The sequence below is a fragment of the Phoxinus phoxinus genome (assembly GCF_949152265.1).
Source record: "Phoxinus phoxinus genome assembly, chromosome: 12".
In the NCBI taxonomy this organism is placed as follows: domain Eukaryota; kingdom Metazoa; phylum Chordata; class Actinopteri; order Cypriniformes; family Leuciscidae; genus Phoxinus; species Phoxinus phoxinus.
Window position 1 is genome coordinate 30,909,866 of NC_136887.1, and position 26,919 is coordinate 30,936,784.

Consider the following 26,919-nt stretch of genomic DNA (forward strand, 5'->3'; position numbering starts at 1 on the left):
TGTGCGTGTCAAAATTTGAAAAGACATTAACTGTTATATTTGAATAGTTAGCTCAACATCATAAAGTGATTTTAAGGATTTCTAATCAGGCATTGAAAAGAGTACCCGTCTTTTCTTTTAGTCAATAGTTTTGCTTTGGGGGTCCAAAGGGGGGGAGCTGAACCTACAGGGGGGACTGAAGTTTGCGCAACACCGCCATTAGCACGCAGCCTACAATATATTGCACACGATACTTAAGTGTTAGCACTGTAACTTTAATGAGAAAAGTAAAATCTCAAGGTGCGACGTGACGAGGTTGACAACAAACTAATTCAGCAACTGATAAGAAAGACCGGCAGAAGAAAATCCCACGAACGGGGATATTAGCACCATACAAAAAAAATCATACAGGCTACTGCCTCGGCCGTAAGTCTACTCATATAGGCCTACATTAGCATAACGCTGGGCTGTAGCAAGAAACATCTTTACAACCTTATTACGCTGTTTTTTTTGTTTTGTTTTTTAACGCAGCTTTTTAGATTTTTTTTTTACCTGTTATTTTTTTACCTGTTATTTATTTATTAATTTTTTTACAAGGAGCAGACCCCCACCGCCTTTAGGTGACTACTGCTGTATTCACATCGTGTCGGAATTACTACGCATTTCTGACAAATCCAGTTTGCGTCTTTTGCCATCAACGACAAAACCGCATTTTGGCATTGAGTGCTGCCACGAAAACGACTTGTAGAATTGACGTAATTACGAGACGACGTGAACGTAGCACGTCCATGTTTACGTCAGCGCTGTTTGATTATGACATCATCGTTCTTTTCCCGGCAACGTGGAGGGCCGAGAGCGAGCCTCTTTCTTTGATTGGCTTGTCGAAGGGTCATCGAAGAAGCACCACGAGTGGTACAGCAACAATGCCGTTGTGACCCCGAACGACAAAGAAAGACGAACAGCGACCAGAAAGAAAATGATCGGACACGTAAAGCATGTAAACGTGTGGAGAATATAAGGCACCAGAGTTGTTTTTTTTTGACGTTGTAGAGGATGCTCCGCGCAGGTATTATCGCAAGTCACACTAGTGGACAACTTCTGTTTGAGTACCCCCCACCCCCCCCCACCCCATCCCATCCCACCCCATCCCATCCCAAAAAACAAAACAAAGAAAAATTCCCACAGAAAACGTGGGCAATTTCATAAGGATCTAAGTACATCTGATTCACAAAATCATAGTTTGTATATCTAAGTTAGCACTTCAATGAAACCGTCTGCCCAAATGTCAGTGGGCATGGTGCAACAGGGTTCGTTTTTAACAGGAACAAACGTCAACCGGTCGTTTTAGCAATGCCTTCGCTGTGTGGCTACCGAAGAACACATTGCATGACGCGTGCAAACAAACAAATCTCATTTGCTTCGTGTATAGAGTTAAAAGGCAAATGAGCAAACAACAACTAGATTTCCTCATATGCATTTGAAGGTGCACTCATTCATATTTTGTTTTATATTAGGCTATTCTTCAAATGAAATTGACCTATAAGATTGAGTTTATGTAGATAATTTGGTTGGTCATGTGATCTCATCATGGTGGCCCCCATGATGCAATCAGCGTAAAACTTTTAAATGATGGACAAATGACTGAGTGCACCTTTTAAGTCGAACCAGAAGGGGTGACGTCCATTTATGTAAATTAAATATTCCAACAGAGTGTGTGTAGAAATATACACAGCACTCCCTAATCTTTGCACCTTCACTTCTGATGGTCGTTTGCATGTTGAACCTTTGGTTCAAAATGGTTCCTAAAGAATAGCTTTTGTGCTGGAAGTCAAAAGTAAGCACTAATAATTCATATATTTCTTCCTCTTTGTCAATTTGCACCATTGGAAATAGTTACACTGCAAAAAAAAAAAAAAAAAATCCATCTTGTTTTCCAGTAAAATACAGCCTTAAACCAAATTTACTTGACAAGCAGAACTGTACAAGTCAGGTTAGAGTGGGGTCAGATGCTGTAATAAGCAACACGTTACAGTTACGTCACTCACTTTGCAGCTCTGCTTAAACCCCCAGTGTGCACGCTGAATATCAGCAGCATTGTCACGTCATGTCATCAGGTTTTACACATGAAACAGACGCATCTATCAAGTTGACAACACGATTGGCAGGTGTCAGTTCTCAAGTGTTTAGAAAGCAACCAACCCCACTCGTGTCAACTATCATACAGGACACATTTTTAAAGAAAGGGTAATTTTACCATTGACTAGGTGTGTTCTTTTGTTTCCAGTATTGACATTCTTTGCTGTGTGTCATGAATGGTTTGAATAAAATTGTGCACACTGCTGGCTGGGTTTTACTTAAAACATATTATATATATATAGGCTATATATATACACACACACATTATATATATAAATATATGTATATGTATGTATATGTATATATATATGTATGTATGTTTAAAATGTACTGGAAAACAAGAGGATTTCGCAGTGCATTAAGAGCTTGGATGTGTCACACACGTGGGTAAAGCGGGATATACACACACTCCTGCACCATCCTGGACACGGTTCATACATATTGTCGATAGCAGCGTCTTACTGTTAAATGGTGGATAAGTGGGTAACTTCCGGCGATGAGTGAAGAGATGCAAATGTTCGAGTCTGTGAGGGTTGTGTGTGTGTGTCGAGCGATCCCATATTACAGTAACATCTGATTATCATGTCATTCGTTCTGTGCATTATTATATATATATATATATATATATATATATATATATATATATATATATATATATATATATATATATGCATTAGTCCTCGTCCCCGTCGTCCCCTGGCAGGCCCTCCGGTAGCATCTCGCGCGCCCTCCGCTCCCGGCTCCGCTCCTGGATCTTCTTCATCTCGTCCGCGTACTTGCAGAAGGTCGCACCGAATTTGGACCACACTTTGCAGGGTACGGTGATGGAGTTGCGGTAGGTGGGCTTCACCTCGCTTACCCGCATAAAGACGCCGTACTTGTTGGATCCTACGTCGAAGAAGAAGCGCTTGTTGTCTACTGTCAACGACGTGCCCTCGGGCAGCTCCGCGGGGTCCTCGTCCACGCCGAAGTCGTCGATGAGTTTGGCCAGCGCGTCGCGGAACTCGATGAGTCCCTGGGCCGGAAGAGCGATAGTCTGGCCTTGCGAGGTTCCCAGACCGGGCCCGCGATTGACGGTCTGCCGGATCCGGAGAAACCGCCCCCTCTGGTTCTCCTTCAGATCCATGTAGTACTTTCGATTCTCCCGCACCAGGAACTCGCTCTTAAGCGCCCTCCTGGGCTCGTCCTGCACAATCTCGGGGTTGCTGGGGCCCAGCTGGGCGTAGTGCTCGATGAAGTCTCCCAGGTAGTCGCGGAACTCCACGGCGACGGACATGGAAAGAGTCAGGCGGCTCTTGTTTCCTCCGGCCCCGACCTCCGCAATCTTCAGAAAGCGGCCTTTGGCGTTCTGCTTCACGTCCAGATAGAAGCGTTTGTTCTGAATGTCCACCCGCTTCGAGGCGAGCTCCTCCGTGTCGTGCTGGAGCCGCGATGCGGCGCCCGGTTGCATCGGGCCGGCGCCGGGGCCTGTCGCGAATCCACCGTGCTCACTTCCACTGTCTCTGTCCGCCATGATGCAGCCTCCCCGCGTACCTTCTCTCTCTCGTTCCCTCAGCCCTGCTGCTGCAAACGCGACTGCTGCTGAGCGACCGCCGAACTCTCGCGAGATCCGCTGCCAGAGACGCTTGCTGAAGGAGGAGACGACAACCTGCGCGTGCGTTGGACGAAGCGTAACGGTCAGCTTGGATCAGGTAAACAACAAACACAACATTTAGCAACAAGGGGGGGGAAAAACAACCATAAAAGTCTTCCAAGATTGTTTGTGAAATTCTGAAATGGACTATTGGCTGTTATATTATTACACTCTACAGTTTTAGAGTTATTTAATTCAATAGTAGGCCTATATATCAAGGTCTTTCTTGAAAATAAATATTACTCACGAATGTGAAAATTATCTATTTTTAAAGAGTCACCAAAAACAAAACCTTGTAAGACAATCACATATTAGACATGTCGTATGTGATTGGCGTAAAGTGTTTTACAACATTCGGTAAACATTTGTGGATACATTCAAATACGTTACTTGGCTCTCATATAATGGTCTTCTTTTATAGGCTACAACTTTTAAAACAATAGCAGACTCTAATGTTGGAGTCTTGGAGACTGAGTCCAGGTTGTCAGTTTATTTAGTGTCAGGATGTTTCTTCAGAAAAAAAGCATCAACTTCTCCATTGAGTTTCATTCAAACAATAGGCTTTTACGTTTCGCATCTTTTAGCTCAAAACCTATTGAAGTCTCCATCTGAGGGGCTCCATTTCTGCATTCTTCAGATCAGGAATGTGTTAGTAAAAGCCATATCAGCGTTAAGATTGCGCACAGAGCAATAAACTTCTTCATTAAGTCATTTGGAAGTTTTTTTTTCTGTTTGTTTATCACCAGATGTAGATAATCTCTCATATTCTCGTGTGTGTTCGTTTAATAAGTTTGTGTGTGAGAGAGATAAAGACAGAGGGACTCAAAATAATAGGGTAATACATAAGTAATAATCAGCATGTGGGTAGATAGCCTATCATGCATTTTTTGTATATTTTGTTGCATTATTAGGCAATGCATAATTAATTATAATAAAAATGTGACCATTCAAAGTACAGTTTAAAACAAATACATTTAAGATTGCATAATCACAAGGAAAATGACAGGACTTAGAAATAATAATGATATGTAATCATTATCATAGGCTATGTGCGGTTCAGCACCACGGACAGCGACGTGGGCTTTATGATTATGAATGAGTGAATGAGTTTTCAGGTTGTTGCTCATTAATGTTTCTAGGACACCTATAGAGTAAGTGTAGAGAATGAGAAGAAATGTTTCTTTCCTTTACTTTAGACAAGTTATAACAGAGAAAAATCTAGTTGAAAACACATGACGAGTTTTCTTAAATGTAATATTTGTATTCATGTCGGTGGCATACATTTGAAAATCGTTTATTCCACTTTGATTTTATAAATAGCATTGATTTCAAACAGATAATACAAGGTTATATGATGATGGTCCTCTATGTTTTATAGGTTTTCTTGTCCCATAAAAATAATGCATTCTGCAAGTTTGGCAGACAAAAATGTTCAAATAGCCTATTAATAGTATTATTATTTTTTATTGACTTCATTTTATTATTTCCACATATTACAATTTCTGGACAGTTATTTTGACTTTTTTTGTGGAAAAGGCTCATTTTGTTCAGCTCAAGTAGTTCTTTATTTTAAAGGAATAGTTCACCCCAAAATTTAAATGAGCCTTTAATTCACTCCCCCTCAAGCCACCCTAGGAGTTTATGACTTTCTTCTTTCAGACGAACACAATCTGAATTATATCTTGGCTCTTTCCAGCTTTATAATGGGAGTGAAGCCAGTGATTATAGATTATAAATTATAAATACAGATATTTTTCTTACAAAAACGTATCACATCGCTTCGCTACAAGGCCTTTATTAACCCACTGGAGCTGGATTACTTTTATGATGGATAGATGACCTTTTTTGGGGCTTCAAAGGCTAAGGTACCATTCACTCCCATTATAAATCTTGGAAAAGCCAGGATATTATTTAATATAACTCTGATTGTGTTCGGCTGAAAGAAGAAAATCATATACACCTGAGATGGCTTGAGGGTGGGTGAGTAAATTATGGGGTAATTTTCATTTCTGGATGATCTAACCCTTTAATGGCTCACAAATATAAAAAAATATATATTAATAATAAAAGTAAATTTTAATTGATTGATATACCTTTTCATTTAATTTGAATACATTTATTTTTCGAGTCATAAAAATTACATAGACCCCATATGTTTTTTTAATCCAAATGAACACAAAGATTACATGTGTTTTAAAGTACATTTTTATAATCTCGAACATTCTTACAAGTCATTGCCCGAGTAAAGCAAATGTCAAAAGAACATTGGTGCGTCTGAAGCGAGGCAGGTGTTCGCAGCGCGTTTCTCTATTGCATTACAACCTCGCGCTGTAACTGCAGATGTCGCCCTACAGCAGCCTTAGGACAAGACGGCAATGGCACATTCATTCTCTCGCGACGCATTTACGCATGATGTAACCCTAATGTTCAAGTTAAAACCCAGTCTAAAAACGTGCACAAAACAATCCTCTAGACTGTTGCGAATCATTCCGTTCATTTAGTCTGACTTGTCACGACGGCGCAATGACCGGTCCCCTCCTCTCATTATTCTAGAGCCCTCGATACATGGCAAATACCCGCAGGACCTGTTGCCGGGGTAAATATGGCTGATAGGATGCTCGGTGGTTTGCTGTGTATCTGTCTTCTTGGCGCGTGGCGGATCTCTTTTTGGGGCAAAATGGTGAATGTGACCTGAATGCGGATTGTTCTTGAGTAGAAAATCACGGCAAACGCACTTTTCACCAGGCATCGATTGTATTTTCAGCTGCTTTTCGCAGCGTTAGTCATCGCGTCAGCGGTCTGCCGCGGTGGCCCGTCTGCCGTTTCTCTATTAGTTGATGTCGCGCGGCGTATAAACACAAATCTTTCTCTGCCATTTTACTTCGCGCAACGACGCGACGCCGGCAGGCTGCTTTCGAGGGATTTTATTTCTACGGCTGGCCGGCCGGCTCGCTCCCGTGCCATTAGTGCATTTGCGCCAGAACTTTCAGCAGACGGCTGAGATCTGCTCACGTAAAAGCGGAGGGCGCGCGCTTGTTGCATCGCCCAGCCGTACAGCAGCGCGTGCTGCGCGTCGTTTTGCACGGCGGAGCGCATTTCTGGACCCTTTTCGCTCGCATCTCCGCTTTTGTGTGCACGAGCGAGGCGTCTCGACGATGACATTGGCTGGATAGATACATAGATTGAGAGAGAGCAAAAGAGAGAAAGAGGGAGTGTGTGCGAGAGGAGCGTCTTGCTGCAAAGGAGCGTCATTTATGCATGCATGCTTATTGAGTTTGGGGATTGTGCGTTGAAGGAGAATGCAGCAGCCCAGCAGTGACCGGGGCTGATAACGGTTCCTCAGCGGCTGGTGTTTCCCCGTCACCAAGTGCATGGGGAAAGCAGCACACGCAGATGGCATGGACACTTGCGCAAGCCCATTCGCACTCAGTCCCCCAGCACCTTCTGCCCCGAGAGCACTGCAGCAGCGCCGCCGGCCGCCCCTGAGCCACAGCAGACGGCATGAGGAGGCTTGATCCGGTGCATTTCTCCATGCTCGTCATCGGGGTCTCCTTCGCCTGCTACGCCCCGAGTTTGGATTCGCTGCAGGACCAGGCTTACCGATCGGCCGTGGTGATCGAAGGCGAGGTGAGCTCGCTGCCCGAGAACGTCTCCGTGGAGCCCTACAGTGTGAATGTCAAGGTGCTGGACGTGTGGCCGGTGAACAGCGGGGGGCTGGAGCGCGAGCAGCTCGTCACCGTCGGGGAATTCGGCTCCGAGGCTCCTTGCGTGGCGGTGGAGAAGCACCACAGATATATCTTTTTCATGGACCCCACGGAGGAGCCTTTAGTATTCAAAGCGTCGTTTGCTCCTCTGGACAGCGCCGAGAAGACCCTCAAGAAAGATGTGGAGAGCATATTGTGTGAAGACTGCGGTAAGTTTATTCACTGTGACTGTGACTGGTGGCAGATGCACGGGGCTCTTCATTGTTAACAGATAGAGCAGCACATTCACAATGATGCGTTTTGCTCTAGAGGAGAACGGGAAGATGGGTCGCTTGTGTTTGGGCGTCTCTGCAGTATTGTTCTAATCACCGTTAAAAACATTTAGGTGTACACCACCAGTACACACACACACACACACACACACACACACACACACACACACACACAAGCACACGAGAGAGGAGCATTGACCACATATGTGGCAAGCCGCTTATTCCTTTAAACCAATGAGAACTAATTAGTGACTAATACCTTTTTCAGTTACACTCATTCATTAGATGCTAAACAGAAGTGATTTCGACCAGTATTCAATTAGAGTTTGCTTTTGCTTCATGTAAGTAACTTCCATTCTGGTAACTCATATTGTTTTCTAAGAGGATCTGTGGTTTAGTGTTCACTTCACTTGCTATACCTATTCTAGTTGTATATTGATAAAAAAATGATTATGTGGTGTAGTAAATACTAGGCTACAGAAAAAACGTAATTTCTACATGGAAAAAGTTAGTTCAGGCAAGTATTTTAAAAAGAGTAAATTCTATTACTCATTCTATACTCAATTCAAGGTTGTAGAAATAAATATAAATGTTATAAAATTAAGTAAAACCTACTCAACTTTTCATGATGGGTGTTCCCATCATGCACTAGGGCTTGAATAATTAATAAGGTTGATTTTTCTTCCAGCTGTATTTACACTGATTTATTATTGCTTTTGTTGTAAGGTTTATTAGTAACTTGCCATTTTATTCCATCTTGAGTTCATTTTCTACTCAAAATGACACATTCATACTCAAAAACGATCCATTGAATGTTACCGTATATTATATAAGTAGAAATTACTACCTAACAACCTTTTACTGGCCAAGTTAAAGTTACTTATCTTCTTTGTTAATTTTAGTTAATTTAAGTAAGTGGAGTTTACTTAATTCCGTGTAAAATATTCACTATAAAAAACTGCATGCAAAAACTTCAAGAAAAAACTTTAAGAAAGATTTTTTTTTACTAGTTCCAATTACTAGTTTATTGTCTTGTTAGTTGTAATTGCATGTTTTTCTTGTGATATATCGAGTCACTTTTGGAAATAATAGTGATAAAATAATAAAGTCCAAAATATTAGTTTAAAGGAATAAATGTTAAAGCGGTTTGCCACAACCATCAGATTGACATGCATTAAATTACCAATTATTCTGTACTCTCAGGCTACGGAGTTCAATCAATATGAAGCAATGTACATGAATCTTCAGACTAAGAGTCGCCATGTTCCTCTGAAACACGTGATTTCACAGAATGCAGCATGATGTGCCGTGATTCATGCGGGCTTCTAACCTTCTCAGAGATGTTGTAAGTTTATGTATGGGGAGAAGCATCAGACAGAAATGTGTGTGAAATAATGCGGGTGGCAGTGGCATATCAGTTAGCGCTTGGTTGGCATGGAGCACGGAGCACGTGATGGGAAATCTGCTGGATGTGATGTGGTTGGTTCCGGGATCAGGTGGCAGAGGCAAAGGGATTCCCATTCAAATACCGATAAGCTCTGGCTTCACACTTCTTCCCTATTATAATCTGACATATTGGAGAATGTTTTATTTAGCATGACTTAATTTATTGATGCTTTCTATTTACATTTTATGAATTAGAAATGAGCATCGACTCAGTGTGCTTTAAGAACAGAGTGTGACTTTGAAATAATAGTGGCGTTTTAATGCAGAGATTAAATCAGTTCATATGGTTGTCAGGCGACCTTCAGAGTAGGTGTGGTTGAAATGAAGTGTTTTGCATTGGTAGATTTGTTTGAGATATTAGCCTTGTGTTTATACTTTTTCATCGTGATTTCCACTCCAGTTGACGTATATGCACAAATTATGACTTTTTTGTTGTTGGAAGAACTCCATCGTCTAGAGACCGAGCCTTAAGTGTCCTCTCTCTCTCTTTAATTCCTGTGTGTCTTCTTTTCTTTTAGTCTAATGGCATATTATTAAATTAGTAATAATATTACCCTAAAATTATATTACAAGGAATGTCTGTGCCTTCCTGTCCTGTTCTTTCCAGACAGCCCTGGGTGAGTTTTAGGAAACAGGCAAGAATCTCTTAAAGATAATCTGTAAGGTATTTGCTACTGTCTGTATATATGGATAAGAATAAATATTTTGATATAATAGCTGCGCTATTGGCATGATAGTTTATGTTAACTCACATTGTCCAATTGCTGTTTGTGCTGCATTGGATTAGATGGTTTGGGATTTATTTGTTTGTTCATCTGTGGTACAATCAGTGTTGGGTGTAACGCATTCCTAAGTAATGAATTACTGTAATTGAATTACAAAAAAGTAAGTATAGATTACACTACAGTTAGGCCTACTTCTGATGCAATTCCATTAAATACTGTATTGAACAATTCTATATAAAACAATTGTGGATTTAACATCTAATGATAAAATGTATGTTTTTAATGAAACCTTTTAGATTGTTCGGATCAAGAATAATCTATGCCATTTTATATTATTTATTTTAAAGAATTATGTCGTTTTATGTTGTATTGTTCAACTGGTTGATTCAATGTTGATATGGGATTTAGAAAGTAATAAGTAATGAATATTTTTAGGGAGATTAGTACAGTATCCAATTACACTGTTGAAGACTTTATTAGTAATTCATTACATAACTACCCAATGCTGGGTACAATCAATGTAGATTGCATAAAAATGTCAAATATACATATAATGCATATGCAAATATAAAAATATTGGTTTTATATTCAAATTTAAGCAGGTTTTCGGAGTATCAGCTTAAAAATAAATACACATAAATCACCATGGTTCTTATAGTTTGTTGATATTATCATACCTAAATATACAATATTTTTCGAAATTATTTGTTATAGATCTTATTTATTTTCAGAATGATAATAACATACAGGTGAAATGGAAAAAATATAATGTCATTCAAAAGTTCATTTATTTCAGTAATTCAACTTGAAAGGTTAAACTAATATATTATAGACTCATTACATGCAAAGTGAGATATTTCAAGCCTTTATTAGTTATAATTTTGATGATTATGGCTTACAGCTTATGAAAATCTTTTCACAATATTCTAATTTTGAATTTGGGGTTTTCATAAGCTGTAACCCATATACTCATCCAAATTATAACAAATAAAGGCTTGAAATATCTCACTTTGCATGTAATGAGTCTATAATATATTAGTTTCACCTTTCAAGTTGAATTACTGAAATAAATGAATGCACAATATTCAAATTTTTCCAGTTTCACGTGTATATAAATATAAATTATTTGCTGTTGAAATTGCCTCACTTTATGTGTCACTGTGCCGATATGAATGAGTTGACTTGTGAATGAATGGAAGATGGCTTGTGTTTACTCTACAAAGTTTGGGGGAAGCGAGAGAGGACAGAAGTGTCAGGGAGCAAAACTACAGAAATACTGTATGTGAGGTAGATGACTTCGAGAGGATTTACCCACTTAAAGCATCAGAGAGACTGATTATGCTTTTTCGGATATTACCTTTCATGTAGGATGTAATATAGCTGTTTGTGATTGTAAAAGGCCTGCGAAATTTCAAAGACCAAAGTGCATGATAAATGAAGTTATTGTCTCCCTAAAGAAAGAACCGATTCTGAACGGCCTGAAAAGAGTCATCAGTAATTACAGTCTTGCGTTCTGCACGAACCCTACATAGTTTTGTAACGAATTTGCCTAATTCCAGCCTATGGTCTTCATTGGCTGTCTGTGAATGTCTACATAGACCCTCAAACACTGTAGATGTAGCTGTGGCGTGTGGACTGGAAGAGTTTGGTTCGTGACATGTTGAGAAAACACTGATGCTCGATTAGCTCGAATTGATACAGTAAAACCAACGCCATTGTCACTGTTCGTATCACTCTGTGTAGCTGAAATTCAGATATGGTAACGTGCTTTTGGTTTCCGATTTGCGCTGTATATAGGTAGGCCAATCACAACAGACTGGGCCATCTGACCAATCAGAGCAGAGGATGCTCTCGGAAAGGAAAGGTTTATAGAGACCTTGACCGAACCGTTCCAGACGCTGTGAGAAGAGAGGTGCTGCTGCAGATGGGGAAATTAAAGTGTTTTTTGACCTTGGATGCATGTAAACCTAATATAGGAAACTCCTAAATAAAACTAGGAACCTTTACAATAGAATAATTGGGGCGCTTATAAAATAATCAGTGTAAAAGTGTCAGATTGACTGTTTGCTGTTTGTTCGAAATGAAATGAAATGAGAGCAGTCTTGATCCATGGAGACCGGTGTGCGCAGAAACACGATCCGGCTCTGAGACTGACAGACGTGGCAGATGTAGAAACAGAGAGACTACAGAGACAGACAGACCGGGTATGAGTGAACATCTAGTCCCATGTGACTGAACTGAATGTGACTGATGAAAGTGGCCATACCTTGAACTCTGCAGCAGACAGTGAGAGAGACACAGTCTGTGGTAGTTTGAATGTGCTTGCAAGAGAGGAACAGGATTGAGAAAGAGTGTGTGTGTATCTGTGTGTCAGTGGCGATGAGAGAACGAGCGAGCAAGATATCTGGAGCTTGTATGAATTATGCAGGTTGCAGTCTAGAGTGCAGAGTTTTAGCTGACCGTGTTCCTTTTTCTCTCATTTGCCTCTGATTTATATTTCACAGTAACTTCGCCATGTGCTTTTTCAAACGCACAGAGAACAGAAAGCCGAGAGCAGTTGAGCTGGCCTGTTCACGCCAGATAAAAAGCAGCCTGTATCAAAGGCGCTCAGATACGAAATGGGAAAAATTAATGAACGTATTGATTGGCCGTTGTTTTAAAATTACATCGCAAACAGCGGCTCGTTTAGACTCGCAACGTTATTGCTTTTCCCTCACTGCAGTCTCTTAAAACATTCCTACACAAGCCCTGGAGCCATGAAGACATGCAGAACATCAGAGGCAGCGTCACAGAAACAGCCCCACCTCCTGGTCAGATTATGGTAATGCTGGCAAATCTCCCACCGGGGGAGACCAGCCCGTATAGAGGAAGATGGTGCTTTTTAATCTGACGTGTATATAGTGTATGAAGCTGTATTAGTGGATCAATAGAGCTTCATAAGGAGCTTATAAAGACAGTGAATGTCCTTTAAGCTGCAGAAGGACAGTTGAAGTTTACCCAGTCACTGAATTATTGAACAGCACTTAGTTTATCTTCAGTCCCTTGACGCACACTCACAAACCTCCTCGGTAGTCTAGTGGCTTCAGTTTGGTGAAGCACGGGCGCTAACTCGCGACTACGCAATCAGTGACGCCATTTTTTTTTTCCGTACTGGATCGAGAAAGGACATTATATCAGCATGATGTTAAACTTTGTGTTTGGGTCACGTGGTACAATGACATCCATAAATATGCAGAAATGCTTTTATGTAGCATATCTCATTTAAAATGACACTTTTTCATCGCAAATTATATCAACATGAGAATTTGAGAGAAAAATGAATACAAAGTTCTGTCATGAAACTCTAGATGGCGCCGTCTGATAGGTCGTTAACTCAATCTGCTTGCAATCACATTAACATCTGATTGGTTCCTGCTGTATCAGTAGCCAATGAGCTCGCTGCTCAACCTTCAAATACTTGGTCAGTATTTGCTGTAGAATTGCAGCGTGCTTTCAGAAACCCTCCACCTTCCCCAGCTCCACCTGTATAGATCTGCTACGGGTAATTCATGTACGCTATATTGTACAGCAGCCGCATGTCTTACTTGCTCACAGCAGCGTGTCGTGTGTGTATTGGCAGTAGCAAGTCCCACAGCAGCGTAGCAGATCTATTCCGCCAAGACCAAACATATCAACATTGTCATATCCATTACCAAGCCAAACACTCAGAGAGTTGTCACGACAGAAATGTGATTTCATAAGTAATTCATAATTACACACTGTGATTCATTACATCACTCTTTTGCTTTAACAACAGAATGCAACTTTTAGTGTTGATTTGCATACAATTTGCAATGAAAATGTTTTAAAGGTGCAGTATGTAATATTGAGCTAGTGGTTGAAATGGGTACTGCAGAGAGAGAGTTGTTTCCCCCGCCTCCTCTTCCTCAGACTCGACACTCACGCAGGTTGCCAGATTGAGAAAACACAACATGAACGAGCGCAATTGACAATGGAAAGTGACGATCTCCACTGTAAGCTGATGTATCTGTTTTTTAATATGCCTCTAGTTTTTTAGATGGATGCTGAGGCTTTCGTGTAGAAACTGCGATCTCTGACTCAAGTTCACTTGCTGACCTCCATGGCTGCAATACGCTGTGTTTTCCGCAAACTGGCAACCCGGGGTGTCGAAGTACTGTTGGGTAAATTGGCAGTGGGCGGGATCACACAGACCAAAACAAAATCAGACATTCCAACACATTTCAAAGAAGAATAACTGGCTGTAGCATTATTTTCGGAGAAAGAAGTATGTGAACTTAGTATGTTTCCTAAATCTCTGCAAACATATAATGTTATGGTATTATGGCAAACATATAAATATAATGGTATTTTTATGCTTTAGTACTGTAAAAAAATACAGTAGGCCTACCTTTAAATTAGAAATTTCAATTGAAAATTTTAAAAATCACATTTAGGGGAGAAAAAAAAATCTTAGTATTTTGTACATCACCCTTTTGCTTTAAAGGGATAGTTCACCCAAAAATAAAAATTCTGTTATTAATTACTCACCCTCGTGTCTTTCCAAATCCGTAAGACTTTCGTTCATCTTCAGAACACAAATGAAGATATTCTTGATGAAATCTGAGCGCTTTCTGTCCCTCCATAGACAGCTACACAACTACCTGACGCTTGAAAAAGTTCATAAAGAGATCATAAAACTAATCCATATGAATTGGGCGGTTTAGTCCAAATTTTCTGAAGAGATTTGATTGCTTTATATGATAAACAGATTGAATTTAGGCTTTTAAATTGTGGCTTCTATCGGTGAACATAAACGGAAGCTCAACCGAACCTGCTTGATGCGCGAGAACAACGAACCTCTCGCTGAAGCTCAAACGTGATGCGTAACATGAGAATGAACCTCATTGGTTCTCGCACATCAAGCGAACATTGATCTTCCGTTTATCACAACTGATGTGTGAGTTGATCAATGTTTACATGTGAATAAAAGCCTAATTTCAATCTGTTCATCATATAAACGATCAAGTCTCTTCAGAAAATTTTGACTAAACCACCCAATTCATATGGATTAGTTTTACGATCTCTTTATGAACTTTTTCAAGCGTCAGGTAGTTGTGTAGCTGTCTATGGAGAGACAAAAGCTCTCAGATTGCATCAAGAATATCTTCATTTGTGTTCTGAAGATGAACGAAAGTGTTACGGGTTTGGAACGACACGAGGGTGAGTAATTAATGACAGAATTTTCATTTTTGGGTGAACTATCCTTTTAAAGACACTGTGCAGGAAGGTGTGTGTGTGTGTGTGTGTGTGTGTGTGTGTGTGTGTGTGTGTGTGTGTGTGTGTGTGTGTGTGTGTGTGTGTGTGTGTGTGAGAGTGTGTGTGTTATAAAGCCAGCACGCTCCTGATATTACACATCTGTAGAAAAGTAGGAGGGGAGTTATTACTGAAAGAGAGAAAGGGAGCACAAGAGATGCTATTGCGGGAAAAACGAGTGGAACAGGGGATGGGAGAAGGTAAGCAAATGAGAGTGGTATAAAGAGAAAAGCAGATGCACTGAAGGGGGAGGGGGGCTGCACACGAGAAAAAGAGAGGGAGGGAGAGTAAAGAGAATAGCTTTCCCCTTTCTGCTCTGCCTGCGAGCATCTCATCAACTATTCATCACTTACTGTGCCCATCTCTCTCTCTCTCTCTCTCTCTCTCTCTCTCTCTCTCTCTCTCTCTCTCTCTCTCTCTCTCTCTCTCTCTCTCTCTCTCTCTCTCTCTCTCTCTCTCTCTCTCTCTCTCTCTCGCTCGTTCAGCCCTCATTCACGCTATCCTCAGCTCTGAGAGATGTGTCAGGAATGTCTAATTGAAATGAACTGATAGAAACACATTGACTCAGGTAAGCAGGTCGACTCAGCCGAGCTCATTTCTGAGACAATCACACTAGGGCCTGTTTCACACACACACACACACACACACATACACGCTGCATCTGCGACGTGTATTTTTGGTGCCGGCCATATTAACTAGGGATGGGTCGTGATGTTCGGCTAGTCAATTAGTGAGGTCTAGATTTTTTCGTATATGTTTGTAGCTTTGATATTTTTAGCACTTGTGCGTTACTAAGCTTGCTGTGCTTTATTTGTTAGTCAACACTGCAAAACCCTCATCCATGCCCCACCGTAAGCGTTTCAGTTTTAGTTTTGTTTTTCAGTTAAAAATATGAATGCATTTTGTGATTCCTGTGTTCTGTTTAATCATATTGCATATCCTATACCACATATATTATATATTAGGGGCCTTTGATTTCTGCAAGGTGGAAAACATGGCCAGAATTCAGTCATAAAAATGGAGGAGCGAACTTTAACACACGGCAACAATGTAAAAGTAGCCCAATTCCAGGGGAAAACCGGGGACTTGAATAAAACTTTACAGACAAGTTAAACATGAAAATGCAATTTCGGACAAAATAAATAGTATTTTATAGGGCCCTAATATATTTACCCACTTCTTTTGTAAACCCTCCCGAAGAAAACGCATCAGATCAGGGTCAGGTGAACCATAAACCAGCCTAACCATACAGGGCTTCCACTTTTCACGACCAATTGTTCAACTAGTCAGGCAATCCACTAACTTGAAAATATATAGTTTTGCATATTCTTAATATAACTGGTTGCACCGTTCATATGCAAACTTAAGTGCCGTGGCATCACAGAAGCAACTTTGAAAGTATATTTTTGGTGTGTAAGTCACACTTCATACAGAGAACTTGTTAAAAAAAAGCACTGGCACCTTATCAACATGATATTTTGAAATATAGTTTATATATAGTATATTGTTCGAGACAAATATAAAAATGAGAACTAGTTTGTCGCTGTGCATGTTGGTCTCCTCTTGTGGGTGGTTGACTGACTGTAATAAACTGCAACGGTTACCAGATCTCTTGGCATTAGTTAGAGGTCTGATTGCTGTGGCGGTAACAGACCTCCCGACTCAAGGGGGCGATGGAGTTTCCTTCAGATGTCTGTGCAATTCAGTGTTGCCAAGTCTGCATGTTGTCCATGGAATTGGGCTACTTTTAAGTGGTTGCCGTTGGTTGATTTCCACCCCAGTACGATTTTGGTGCTCCAACACCTGAAAATCGCTTTGGGCTATTTTTGGGCTACTTTTGTTGCACAGATCTGGCAACCCTAGTGCCATTAAACCAAATGTGTTGTTATTCAAATACCCAGCTATAAAAACTTTGCACATTGTCTGACATATTTCGAAATGCATTGCATTTGTGATCATGTGTTTGCATAGAGTATGTGATTGAGAGGATGTAAAACATAGTTTGCATGAGTGTCTTTGCCAGGTAGTGTTAATACGCTGTGATGGGGTGCTTATGTTGAGGTGATGCTAGTGTAAGCTCTTCTCATTTGGCTCAGATAGACTTGCTGTGTCAACTTTTTCTGTCTTTTTTTGTTTTAATTAGCAGCTGGTTTTCCTCTGCGGGCTCCATCGGGACTCCATATGTTATGGAGTATAGATCCCATGTGTAAAGCACACGCTGCACCTCATCTTACAGTACCTTACAAAAATAGGTCCACCAAAACACCACAGTTACTTAAGCTATGAACCTGTACTTACTACTGTAAAATAATAGTAAATTCATGAGGGTTCGTTCTTCCTTTCTTCAGTAAGATTTTCTTTTATTCAGCAAGAATGCATTAAATTGATCAAAAGTCACAGTAAATACATTTATCATTTTACAAAAGATTTTTTGTTTCAAATAAATGCTGTTCTTTTGAACTTTCTATTCATGAAATTACCATTTTTGACATTGATAATAATAAATGTTTCTTGAGCAGCAAATCATCATATTAGAATGATTTCTGAAGGATCATGTGACAATGAAGACTGGACAAAATTCAGCCTTGCATCAAAGGAATAAATTACATTTTACAATAGATTCAAAGAGAAAATAATAATATTTAAAAAATAATCCTGTTTTTGCTGTATTTTTTTAATCAAATAAATGCAGACTTGGTTGACATATTATAGTGAATCAGGATATTCAATTAGAAACTAACTGTAAATCTAAGACCTGGATGTGAGTCTTGGTGGATTGAAGGACCGCCGGCACCCAATTTTGAAACTTTTCTGTCCACAACGTGGAGAATGAAGGTCAAGCTCACTTCATTTTCAAATCTTTTACTATTTGATATTATTCCTGGAACATTTATTGTGTTAACCAGCATTAAATTACTGTGGTAACTATTTTTATTTATTTTTCTTCAGATTTCTTTGTCTGAATTTTGTTAATGTTAGAAAACAAGATGTGGTTGTCCAAACAAAATGAATGTATCACAGTAAGACTTTATTATTTATTATTCAATAAATAATTATTATAATAATGATGGAATGAAATAATTAAAGGATTAAAAGGTATTTAAGGGAATAAATAAATAAATAAAAGTGGTAAAATAAGTTATAGGTCTAATATGAAGTAATCAATCTAAACCATTTGCAAATAATATTTTATTTTAAAATGTGCACACATTCACTTTTATTCGTATGTCTAATATTTCGAAAACGCAAATGTTTCTTGTCTCTTCACAATCATTTACGAATTACATGAATCATGATCGCATATTTTCAATTCAAAATTTCACAAAATGTTGAGTAGTTTGCATCACTAGATACTCTATTACTGTCGGTGCTCGTTGCTTTGTGACAGTGACAGTAAGCCCCGCCTTCTTTGATTTGATTGGCCACCTCGACCATTTTGAGGCAGAGCAGCTTAAAATTTTTACTTTTAAAACTTTTTTGTCATCCTAACAACACACAGCTTTACTCATTCTGCACTAGACAAACAAGATAACAAGATAAGACAAATAAAATGAGAAAATATGAATTATATTATTTATAGCTCATAAGTAAAATAAGTAAAATTGGAAATAGAAAATGAGAGTACAAATATAGTTATGGATTTTGTAACACTAATGAATCAGGTGTGTGTGTATTTGTGCATGTGTGTTTAAACTCACAGTCACAATGACTCTTGAGTGAAATTGTGTGCTGCCGGTGCTATCGAGTAGTGAACTCTTATTCCCTCCACCCTGGAGAGGTGACAGGAGACACAGAGAGAGCAGAAAGCTGCTCAGCGGAGCGATGTACGTGTCAAAGGTCACCGTTTCACTCATTGTTCCTTTTAACTGCGGGACGGATGGAGCTGCAGAACCAGCGTCCACTGGAGAACGTTTTAGCTGCTTCTTTAATTGTATAATTGTGTAATTATTCTGTCTATGTCTCTCTCCCATCTCCCCCCTCTCTCTCCCTCTCTCTACTCTCTCTCTCCCTCTCTCTCTCTCTCTACTCTCTCTCTCCCTCTCTCTCTCTCTCTCTCTCTCTCTCTCGCTCTCTCTCTCTCTCTCTCGCTCTCTCTCAAGAGTGGTTACCATGGTGACAGCTGCGTGCTGCAGATATCACACCGATCTCACACACAGATATAGAGGTGTTTCTGTCTTACACAAAAATGGAAATCTGCAGTCTCATAATAATAATAAACAGACCAAATGTGTCTTGCACTGTGTGCAAACACAAACTATGACATTGATGTGTGTGTGTGTGTGTGTGTGTGTGTGTGTGTGTGTGTGTGTGTGTGTGCGTGTGCGTGTGCGTGTGTGTGTGTGTGTGTGTGTGTGTGTGTGTGTGTGTGTGTGTGTGTGTGTGTGTGTGTGTGTGTGTGTGTGTGTGTGGTCAGGCAGGTCGGTGTTGTGGCGTTTGATTTGAGTGCTCTGCTACAAATTGCTTGTGCTGAATAACAGTACTTGTTAAGATATGAACGATCCGTTCGCTTCTGGAGGGCAAGAACCAAGTCGGGGGGAGGGGAGAGAAGTGTGTGAAAGATGGAGCGAGAGAGGACATATGTGAGAATGAAAGAGTAAGTGTGTGTGTGTGTGAGAGCAAGTCAGCTGACCTTGAGAGCGCAACCCTTGATGGAAGGCTGGAGGAGATCGGACCATCTGATTGGCCGCTGGTGGTGTGTGTTCGGTTCCAGTAGGGCTGAGTTCAAGCAACATCCTACTATCACATCACACATCGCTTACACAACATGCAGCATCTTCTGTATGCATTTAAACTGTATTATCACACAGCTGCCTATGCAAAGTTGGCTATATATTATCTCCAACTTTATCTGCATACGTACAGTACACTCGTGTAAATTATACTGCACTCTAAAAAATGATGGGTTTCAACCCATGTTTGGGTCAAATATGGAAAAACGGAACCGTTGGGTTTACATTTGAATTTAAAAATGTAAACCCTTGGTTGGGTTTGTCCAAATTTGACCCAAACATGGGTTGAAACAACCCAGCATTTTTTTGAGAGTTTAGTGTATATAATAAATCTGTATAACAAAAACTGCTAAATTATTTTTTTCAAAATGCAACTAATTTATTTGAGATTGTATTAGTTTTTAATGATTAAGGTAATGGTTGTGGATAGTGTTACTGGTGGACTTTGACAGGAATATTGTTCCAGGAAAAAACATACGTTGGCAAAATCATAGGAATTGCATAACCAATTCACTCATATGTATGATGCACCATGCCCCAATTTAATATTCAAAATGTTATATTCCCACTTTCCAGCATTCCCCATGTGAGGAATGAACTGTGACAGGCTGGGAAATAAACCCTGTCATGGCGCTGCAGCTCTCACGTGGAGTGGTTTATTCTCATATGTGCCCGCATGTCCCAGAGGCTGCCGAAAATAATTATTTTCCCAGCTATCTTACTTTAGCGTTGGTCCTTTTAAATGGCAAAATATTAGTGTTCCAGACAAAGTCATTCCTGAGCAATTTACGGTTGGTTGTTCTGATCAGTAGTTAGTAAAATTGTGTTGTTGAACATAAGATGCTTACATGGAACAGGGTTTTTATTGTAATCTGCATTAAATGGGACAAAAATGGCAAAAGTGCATCTGCAAACTAGTCACCTAAAAAGTGTTAGTTGTGCTTGATTTTAAGGGATTTTGTGCATGATAAATCCAAGACTTACACACTTACACACACTTGCACTGAAGTAGAGGCCAGAATGCCATAGAAAAGTAAGTGGGTTGTTTTGACTTGGACCACCTAGCAACGCTCTAGCAACCACCCAGAACACCCTAGCAACTGCATATCACCTCCCTGGCAACCACCCTGAATACCTTAGTGGCAAGTTTTGTATGGGTGTGCAAGCATAACTCTCTTCTTAAAACCTAGTTGGATAGTGTGCTTTTTACCTCTGCTGTCATGAATGTGAATTTCCAAATCACCATAAATGCACAGGCTTGATATGCTTTCAGTTCCCACCTGACAGTGATGTGCACATGTGTAGTGCTCTCCCAAACACGGTAGGCGGACAGATCAGCGGTTAAGAGTCCTTTCAAGACTCTACAGTCAATGGCCATGTTCTGAATGGCACACTGCCATACTACTTATTCTGTTTTTGCAACATGTACACTGTGTACAGTGTGACACACTCATTTTGCCAAAACGTGCAGTATACACTGTACAACCAGAACACACTGTGTGGAATATTGTATCCTACAATGCAATGCTCTCAGCTTGAATTTACACTCGAGAGTGTCGTGATGACTAAACTAATACTAAGTGATAATGGCCAACATTTTCAAATATCCCTGTCATGACTCAGTATTTGATGCATGCATCTTCACCAACAATATATACAGTATATATATGTAATATATATGTACTCATTATACTTTGATCACAAGATGTATTTGTGAAACTGCATGCAGTCTGCTCAAATACTGAGTACACACACACAGACACACACACACACACACACACACACACCATTGATCCGGCATATCAATATGAACACATTTTGCTGGCATGTGATAAGAAAGCCATGAAACAAAAATGTGTGTTTATAATATTTTTTCATTATTAATATTATACATATATTTAATATATATATACTGTACCTATGAATTTATAAGGATATAAGGATAGCTGTCCTATATATAAATATATATATATATATATATATATATAGGGTTAAACTTCATACAGTATGAATTTGTAAGGCATAGTATATATTTTAGGGGATGCGACTGGTCACAATTTATTCCCTTTTCCATCTTTTTAATTACTATGTAGTAATGTGGCGTTACAAACACTGCCAGACAGATTAAAAATGTGATAAATAATACATTTCTTATTTATTACTCTTGTATGTGATATTATGTAAGCATGGGCAATGATTTTCTTTTTCCAGTATGTTCTCTCTGGTGGAATTTTCTTAAGCCAACTTATTAGGCCAGCCTCACTCTCTCTCTCTCTCTCTCTCTCTCTCTCTCTCTCTCTCTCTCTCTCTCTCTCTCTCTCTCTCTCTCTCTCTCTCTCTCTCTCTCTCTCTCTCTGGTTTCTCGTGTCTTAATGCGGTCTGTTTCTCTTTCTCTGTGGGCTTCCTTTGCTGTCCTATCCAATCTGTCTATGGATGTGTATTATATATGCATTTATACCTTTGGTTTTAAAGTGAGCTGTGTGATTCAGAGTCTGTCTGCAATTCTTGGACATCTTAACCATGTCATCTGTTTCATAAAGTCATGCAAAACAATCATCAGTGGTTGGAACATGGAAACATAGACATGGAAACATTTTAATTGTGAAGGCTTAGCTGAATAAATTCAACTTCCACTACAGTTTAACTCTTTCTTGCAAGATTTGTCATCTAGTGCTTTGTTCCCCTTTTTTGTTCTGTTTTTGGAGAAACCGATAGCTACAGATTCCCTCTGACACAAACAGATGGAAAAAGTGAGGGAGAGAGAGATGCCCTCTTTTGGCTGTCAGTATCATTGTGCACATTCATTCTGGTCTGTTGTCTGTCTGACAGAGTCTCTCTCTCTCTCTCTCTCTCTCTCTCTCTCTCTCTCTCTCTCTCTCTCTCTCTCTCTCTCTCTCTCTCTCTCTCTCTCTCTCTCTCTCTCTCACACAAGTGTCACAGAGAGCTGGCACACACTGCACCCATGTCACGTATGGCCATATGTCGAGCTTATGTGTGTGAGGGACTGCAAGTGAACCTGATGATATGTGGTCATTTCTGGTGGTGAACTAACTAACTAACTAACTAACTAACGAATAATTTATATAAATGATAAAACTAAAAAATGTTACTGTATATAAAACAATATATAAGTCTGTGCTGTCTTTATTAAGATAAATGCTGGGGTTTTTTAAAGGCAGGTTTAAAGGGACAGTTCAAAGCACCCCCCCCCCCCCCCCCCCCCCTTTCTTTTCTCTCTGTAGCCACTGTCATTCTTTCATAAGTGCAGTTAACAGAAAGGCTGTGTTGTAGACTTGACCCCCCCCCCCACCCACACACACACACACACACACACACACACACACACACACACACACACACACACTCACTCACTCACTCACTCACTCACTCACTCACACTCACTCACTCACTCACTCACTCACTCACTCACTCACTCACTCACTCACTCACTCACTCACTCACTCACTCACTCACTCACTCACTCACTCACTCACTCACTCACTCACTCACTCACTCACACTCTCTCTCACACACACACACACACACACCAGATATTAGCTTTTTACTGCTGTTCTTTCAGGCGTGTCTCAGACAAGCTTTCATGTTACTCTTATCAAGCTCACTGTTCATCCTTTCCTCTGAGAGAATGAGTGTGTATGTCAATTAAGTGTGTGTGTGTGTGTGTGTGTGTGTGTGTGTGTGTGTGTGTGTGTGTGTGTGTGTGTGTGTGTGTGTGTGTACGCTTGCATGCACACTTGGGTGAGTTTCACTTCATCCAAAGTATTAGTGTCAGTATGGCCCAGGTCTTTTCTTCCTAGATTGAAGGAGGGAGAGAGAAAGAGGGTCTCAGGAGACAGAAGCTATTCCTGTTATAGAAAGAGTGAAAATCTAAACAACTCACTATATCGCATATGTAGAAACACAGATCGCACTTGGCCACTACCATCACTGTGTTTCTCAAATCTTGGAAGAAGAAAAACAGTGTGAATACTCAAAAATGTTTAATGTATTGCTGGTTTTCACAGCAGTAGTGAGTTATGTGATGTTTTGATGTGTACTGGTATCAAAAAAGTGCAAAGTTGGCACTTCCATGAGTGTCTTGTTTCTTTTTTATAGCATATTAAATAAACTATTATCTAAATAAAGTTAACCGAAAAGTAGGCTATAGGTTTAACACATCAAATGAATCCCTTTAAAATTATGATTTTGGCCTGTCCCACCTCAGAGATATTGACCTTCTCGACTAGCTTAATTTAAGCAAAATTTGCAAACTTGTTAGTTACACCTGGCAGAGAATATCTCATTTAATATTTAGTTTGACAACCTGAGGATGAAGATCAACACATTGCATATAGTGGAACAGAACACGTGTTATACTTAAAATAATACTTAAAAGAATAAAAATATACTTAAAATAAATATACTGAAGAAGCAACACCGCATAAGATATTAAGACTTGTTTCAGAGTGTACATTTTTAATACAAGTAAGTATAATTCGCTCATATTACTGTAAAGGGGCTATATGTAGAATTCAGAAACCCATGTTTTTAGTGACACAGGTGGCCGTTAAGTGAACTTATTGCTTGTGCTCGCACTCGTGGTGCACACATAACGTACAAGAGACTGAACATGACTCAACACCCTAAAATACTCACGGCAAAGTTCTTTTTCATTCTTAGCTTGAATTAAAAGAAGTTGGAAATATATTTTCAGCGGTATGAACGAACATATAGCCCCTTTAAAGATTAATTATCTGAAACAAGTCTTAATATCTAATACAGTGTTGCTGCTCGAGTAAATGCATCTTGTTTATTAGATATTTTAAGAAAAAAAATACTAAGAATATGTTTGTTTTTTGCAGTGTGTATATAGACCAACATGTTTAATTTGATGTCGTCTGACTGACTTCTTTGATTTTGTTACAAAAGATCACAGCTTTTAGAGATGAATTTAGAGGTGAGCCACTTTGAAGGGGATGCATTTAGAGATGCATCTTCTCAGAAGGGGTTCCAACTGTTGCTGTTTGTACAAAAGTTACTGTTATTTTAAGTACTGTATGCCGTCAGCACACTAAAACCCTCACTGAGAAGTTGCATCTTGAAATTCATCCCCTTAAAGGGGTGTTTGATTATGATTTAATTTTTCTAACTTTAGTTAGTGTGTAATGTATGCTTTTTGAGCATAAACAACATCTGCAAAGTTACAACGCTCAAAGTTTAAAGCAAAGGAAGATATTTGCTTTTAAAGAAATAGTTTTTTTAAGGACTACAACAAAACGCTGGAAGGGACTACACGACATTCATCCGGGTTTAGTGACATCACTAACCCTAGAATTTACATTAACCCCGCCCCCGGGAACACACAGTCCATGTCGAGAAGAGGGAGAGTTGTTGTAGTCGAGCTCATTTGTGAGTCTGCTCAAACTTTAGCATCCGTCTTTTCACATGCAATACAGTACGTAACATAAATGCAATAGCATGTCACTGTAGGCGAGCGTTTTTTTTTTAGATTATCATGACAGAATATGCTAATCAAAGACTTGAAGATAGTTAACTCCAGATCAGCAACATAAATTCATCAACTAACCTTTCAGAAACAAACTGTTGCATTCTACATGTTGTCACTTCTTCTCGAGTCTCTCCATTATTGTCCGACTCCAGTTTAAACATAAAAGGCTGAACAGTTTCTGTCATTTTAGTGCTTGTCTGCGTGAGGTAATCACAGCTGCTAACAACACACACTCTTGAAGCTCCGCCCTCTGTGCCGGGAGCAGCAGCTCATTTGCATTTAAAGGGACACACACGAAACAATGTGTTTTTACTGACCCTCAAAAAAGGACAACTTTAACATGCTGTAAAAATAATCTGCGGGGTATTTTAAGCTAAAACTTCACATACACACTCTGGGGACAACAGAGACTTATTTTACATTTTGTAAAAAGGGGGCATTATACCACCCCTTCAAAGCACCGTTGCTAAATGTTAAAGCTAAATAGACTCACTGGTCGAGCTAGTCAACTACTCCAATCGCTATAGTTTGGATCTTTTGTGGAGGAAAGAGAGAGAGCGAGGCAATGAGACACTAATGTGAATTGATTGCTAAATTGCAGATACTCAGGGTCGTAATGAGGACTGCAGTGGAGATGAGATCACAGATGTGTCTCTGCAAGGTCGTATAAGGGTTACAGAGGATAGGCCACTTTTTTAACAGATGTACATGAGTGACCTCCGCACCGCTCACCTCCCTGTCCTGACCGCGGGGCTGTTAGGATCTGATGTACTGCCAGATGAACTATGTGAGGATTTACACAACTCTTTTAAGTTTGCGTCAGTCCCTGCTTTGTAAAAACAGTTAACATAGCTTTATAGTGGCGTGTTTTATGTGTTTTTTTGTTGTTGTTATTTTTTACTACAAATGGAAACCTTTTTTTATGCAATTTGGCCATTTAGTTACACGACAATGGCGTATCAGGGGCCTGAAAACGCAAACTTTTGAAAACTGGTTTCATAGTGCAAGTTTTTGTCAACTCTTCTTTAAACTACAAAAACAGGAATATGTGGTGACTATCAGTCTATAGGCATGTAGTGTTTCTTTGCAAAGTGACATCGCCAACTACTGGCCTGGCAGCAGAATACAGCGTTTTTAGTCGTTTTCGAGGATCCGTGTGAACGAGAATCGTTTTGACAACGTTGTCGTCTGTACACGAAAAACGCAAATCTGTTTTTGTCATTAACTCTAGATGAAACCCAATTAAAGGAATGCTTTGGGTTAAAAACAAATTAAGCTCTATTAGCAACATCTGTGGCTGTCAATTACAGATTATACATTTTTCTTTGTTTTTATAAACTGAGTGATGTCAATCTATCAGTTTGTAAAAACAAAGGATAATTGATTCTTCAGTAATGCAGCTAATGGAAGTCTAAGGGTTAAATGCAGCAGAGAGTTTAAAAGTAGAAATGTGATGACAAATTAGCCTTTAA

The 26,919-nt window shown here is 39.7% G+C and overlaps 2 protein-coding genes across 3 annotated transcripts in view; one reads left to right on the forward strand and one right to left on the reverse strand.

The window, feature by feature from the left end:
• Nucleotides 1-512: 512 nt before the first annotated feature.
• purab (purine-rich element binding protein Ab) lies at nucleotides 513-3,761 on the reverse strand. The gene has a single exon (XM_079631358.1). The coding sequence runs from the start codon at nucleotides 3,626-3,628 to the stop codon at nucleotides 2,789-2,791; it is 840 nt and encodes a 279-aa protein (XP_079487484.1). The 5' UTR covers nucleotides 3,629-3,761; the 3' UTR covers nucleotides 513-2,788.
• The window catches only part of nrg2b (neuregulin 2b), a 73,100-nt gene continuing 49,849 nt past the window's right edge, over nucleotides 3,669-26,919 (forward strand). The window contains exons 1-2 of one of the 2 annotated variants that reach the window (XM_079631355.1): nucleotides 3,669-3,806; nucleotides 7,044-7,661. In XM_079631355.1, the coding sequence (XP_079487481.1) occupies nucleotides 7,250-7,661 (412 nt within the window). In that variant the 5' untranslated portion in view covers nucleotides 3,669-3,806; nucleotides 7,044-7,249. Of the gene's footprint in view, nucleotides 3,807-6,335; nucleotides 7,662-26,919 lie in introns of those variants that run through there. The other variant, XM_079631356.1, reaches the window with a different exon arrangement.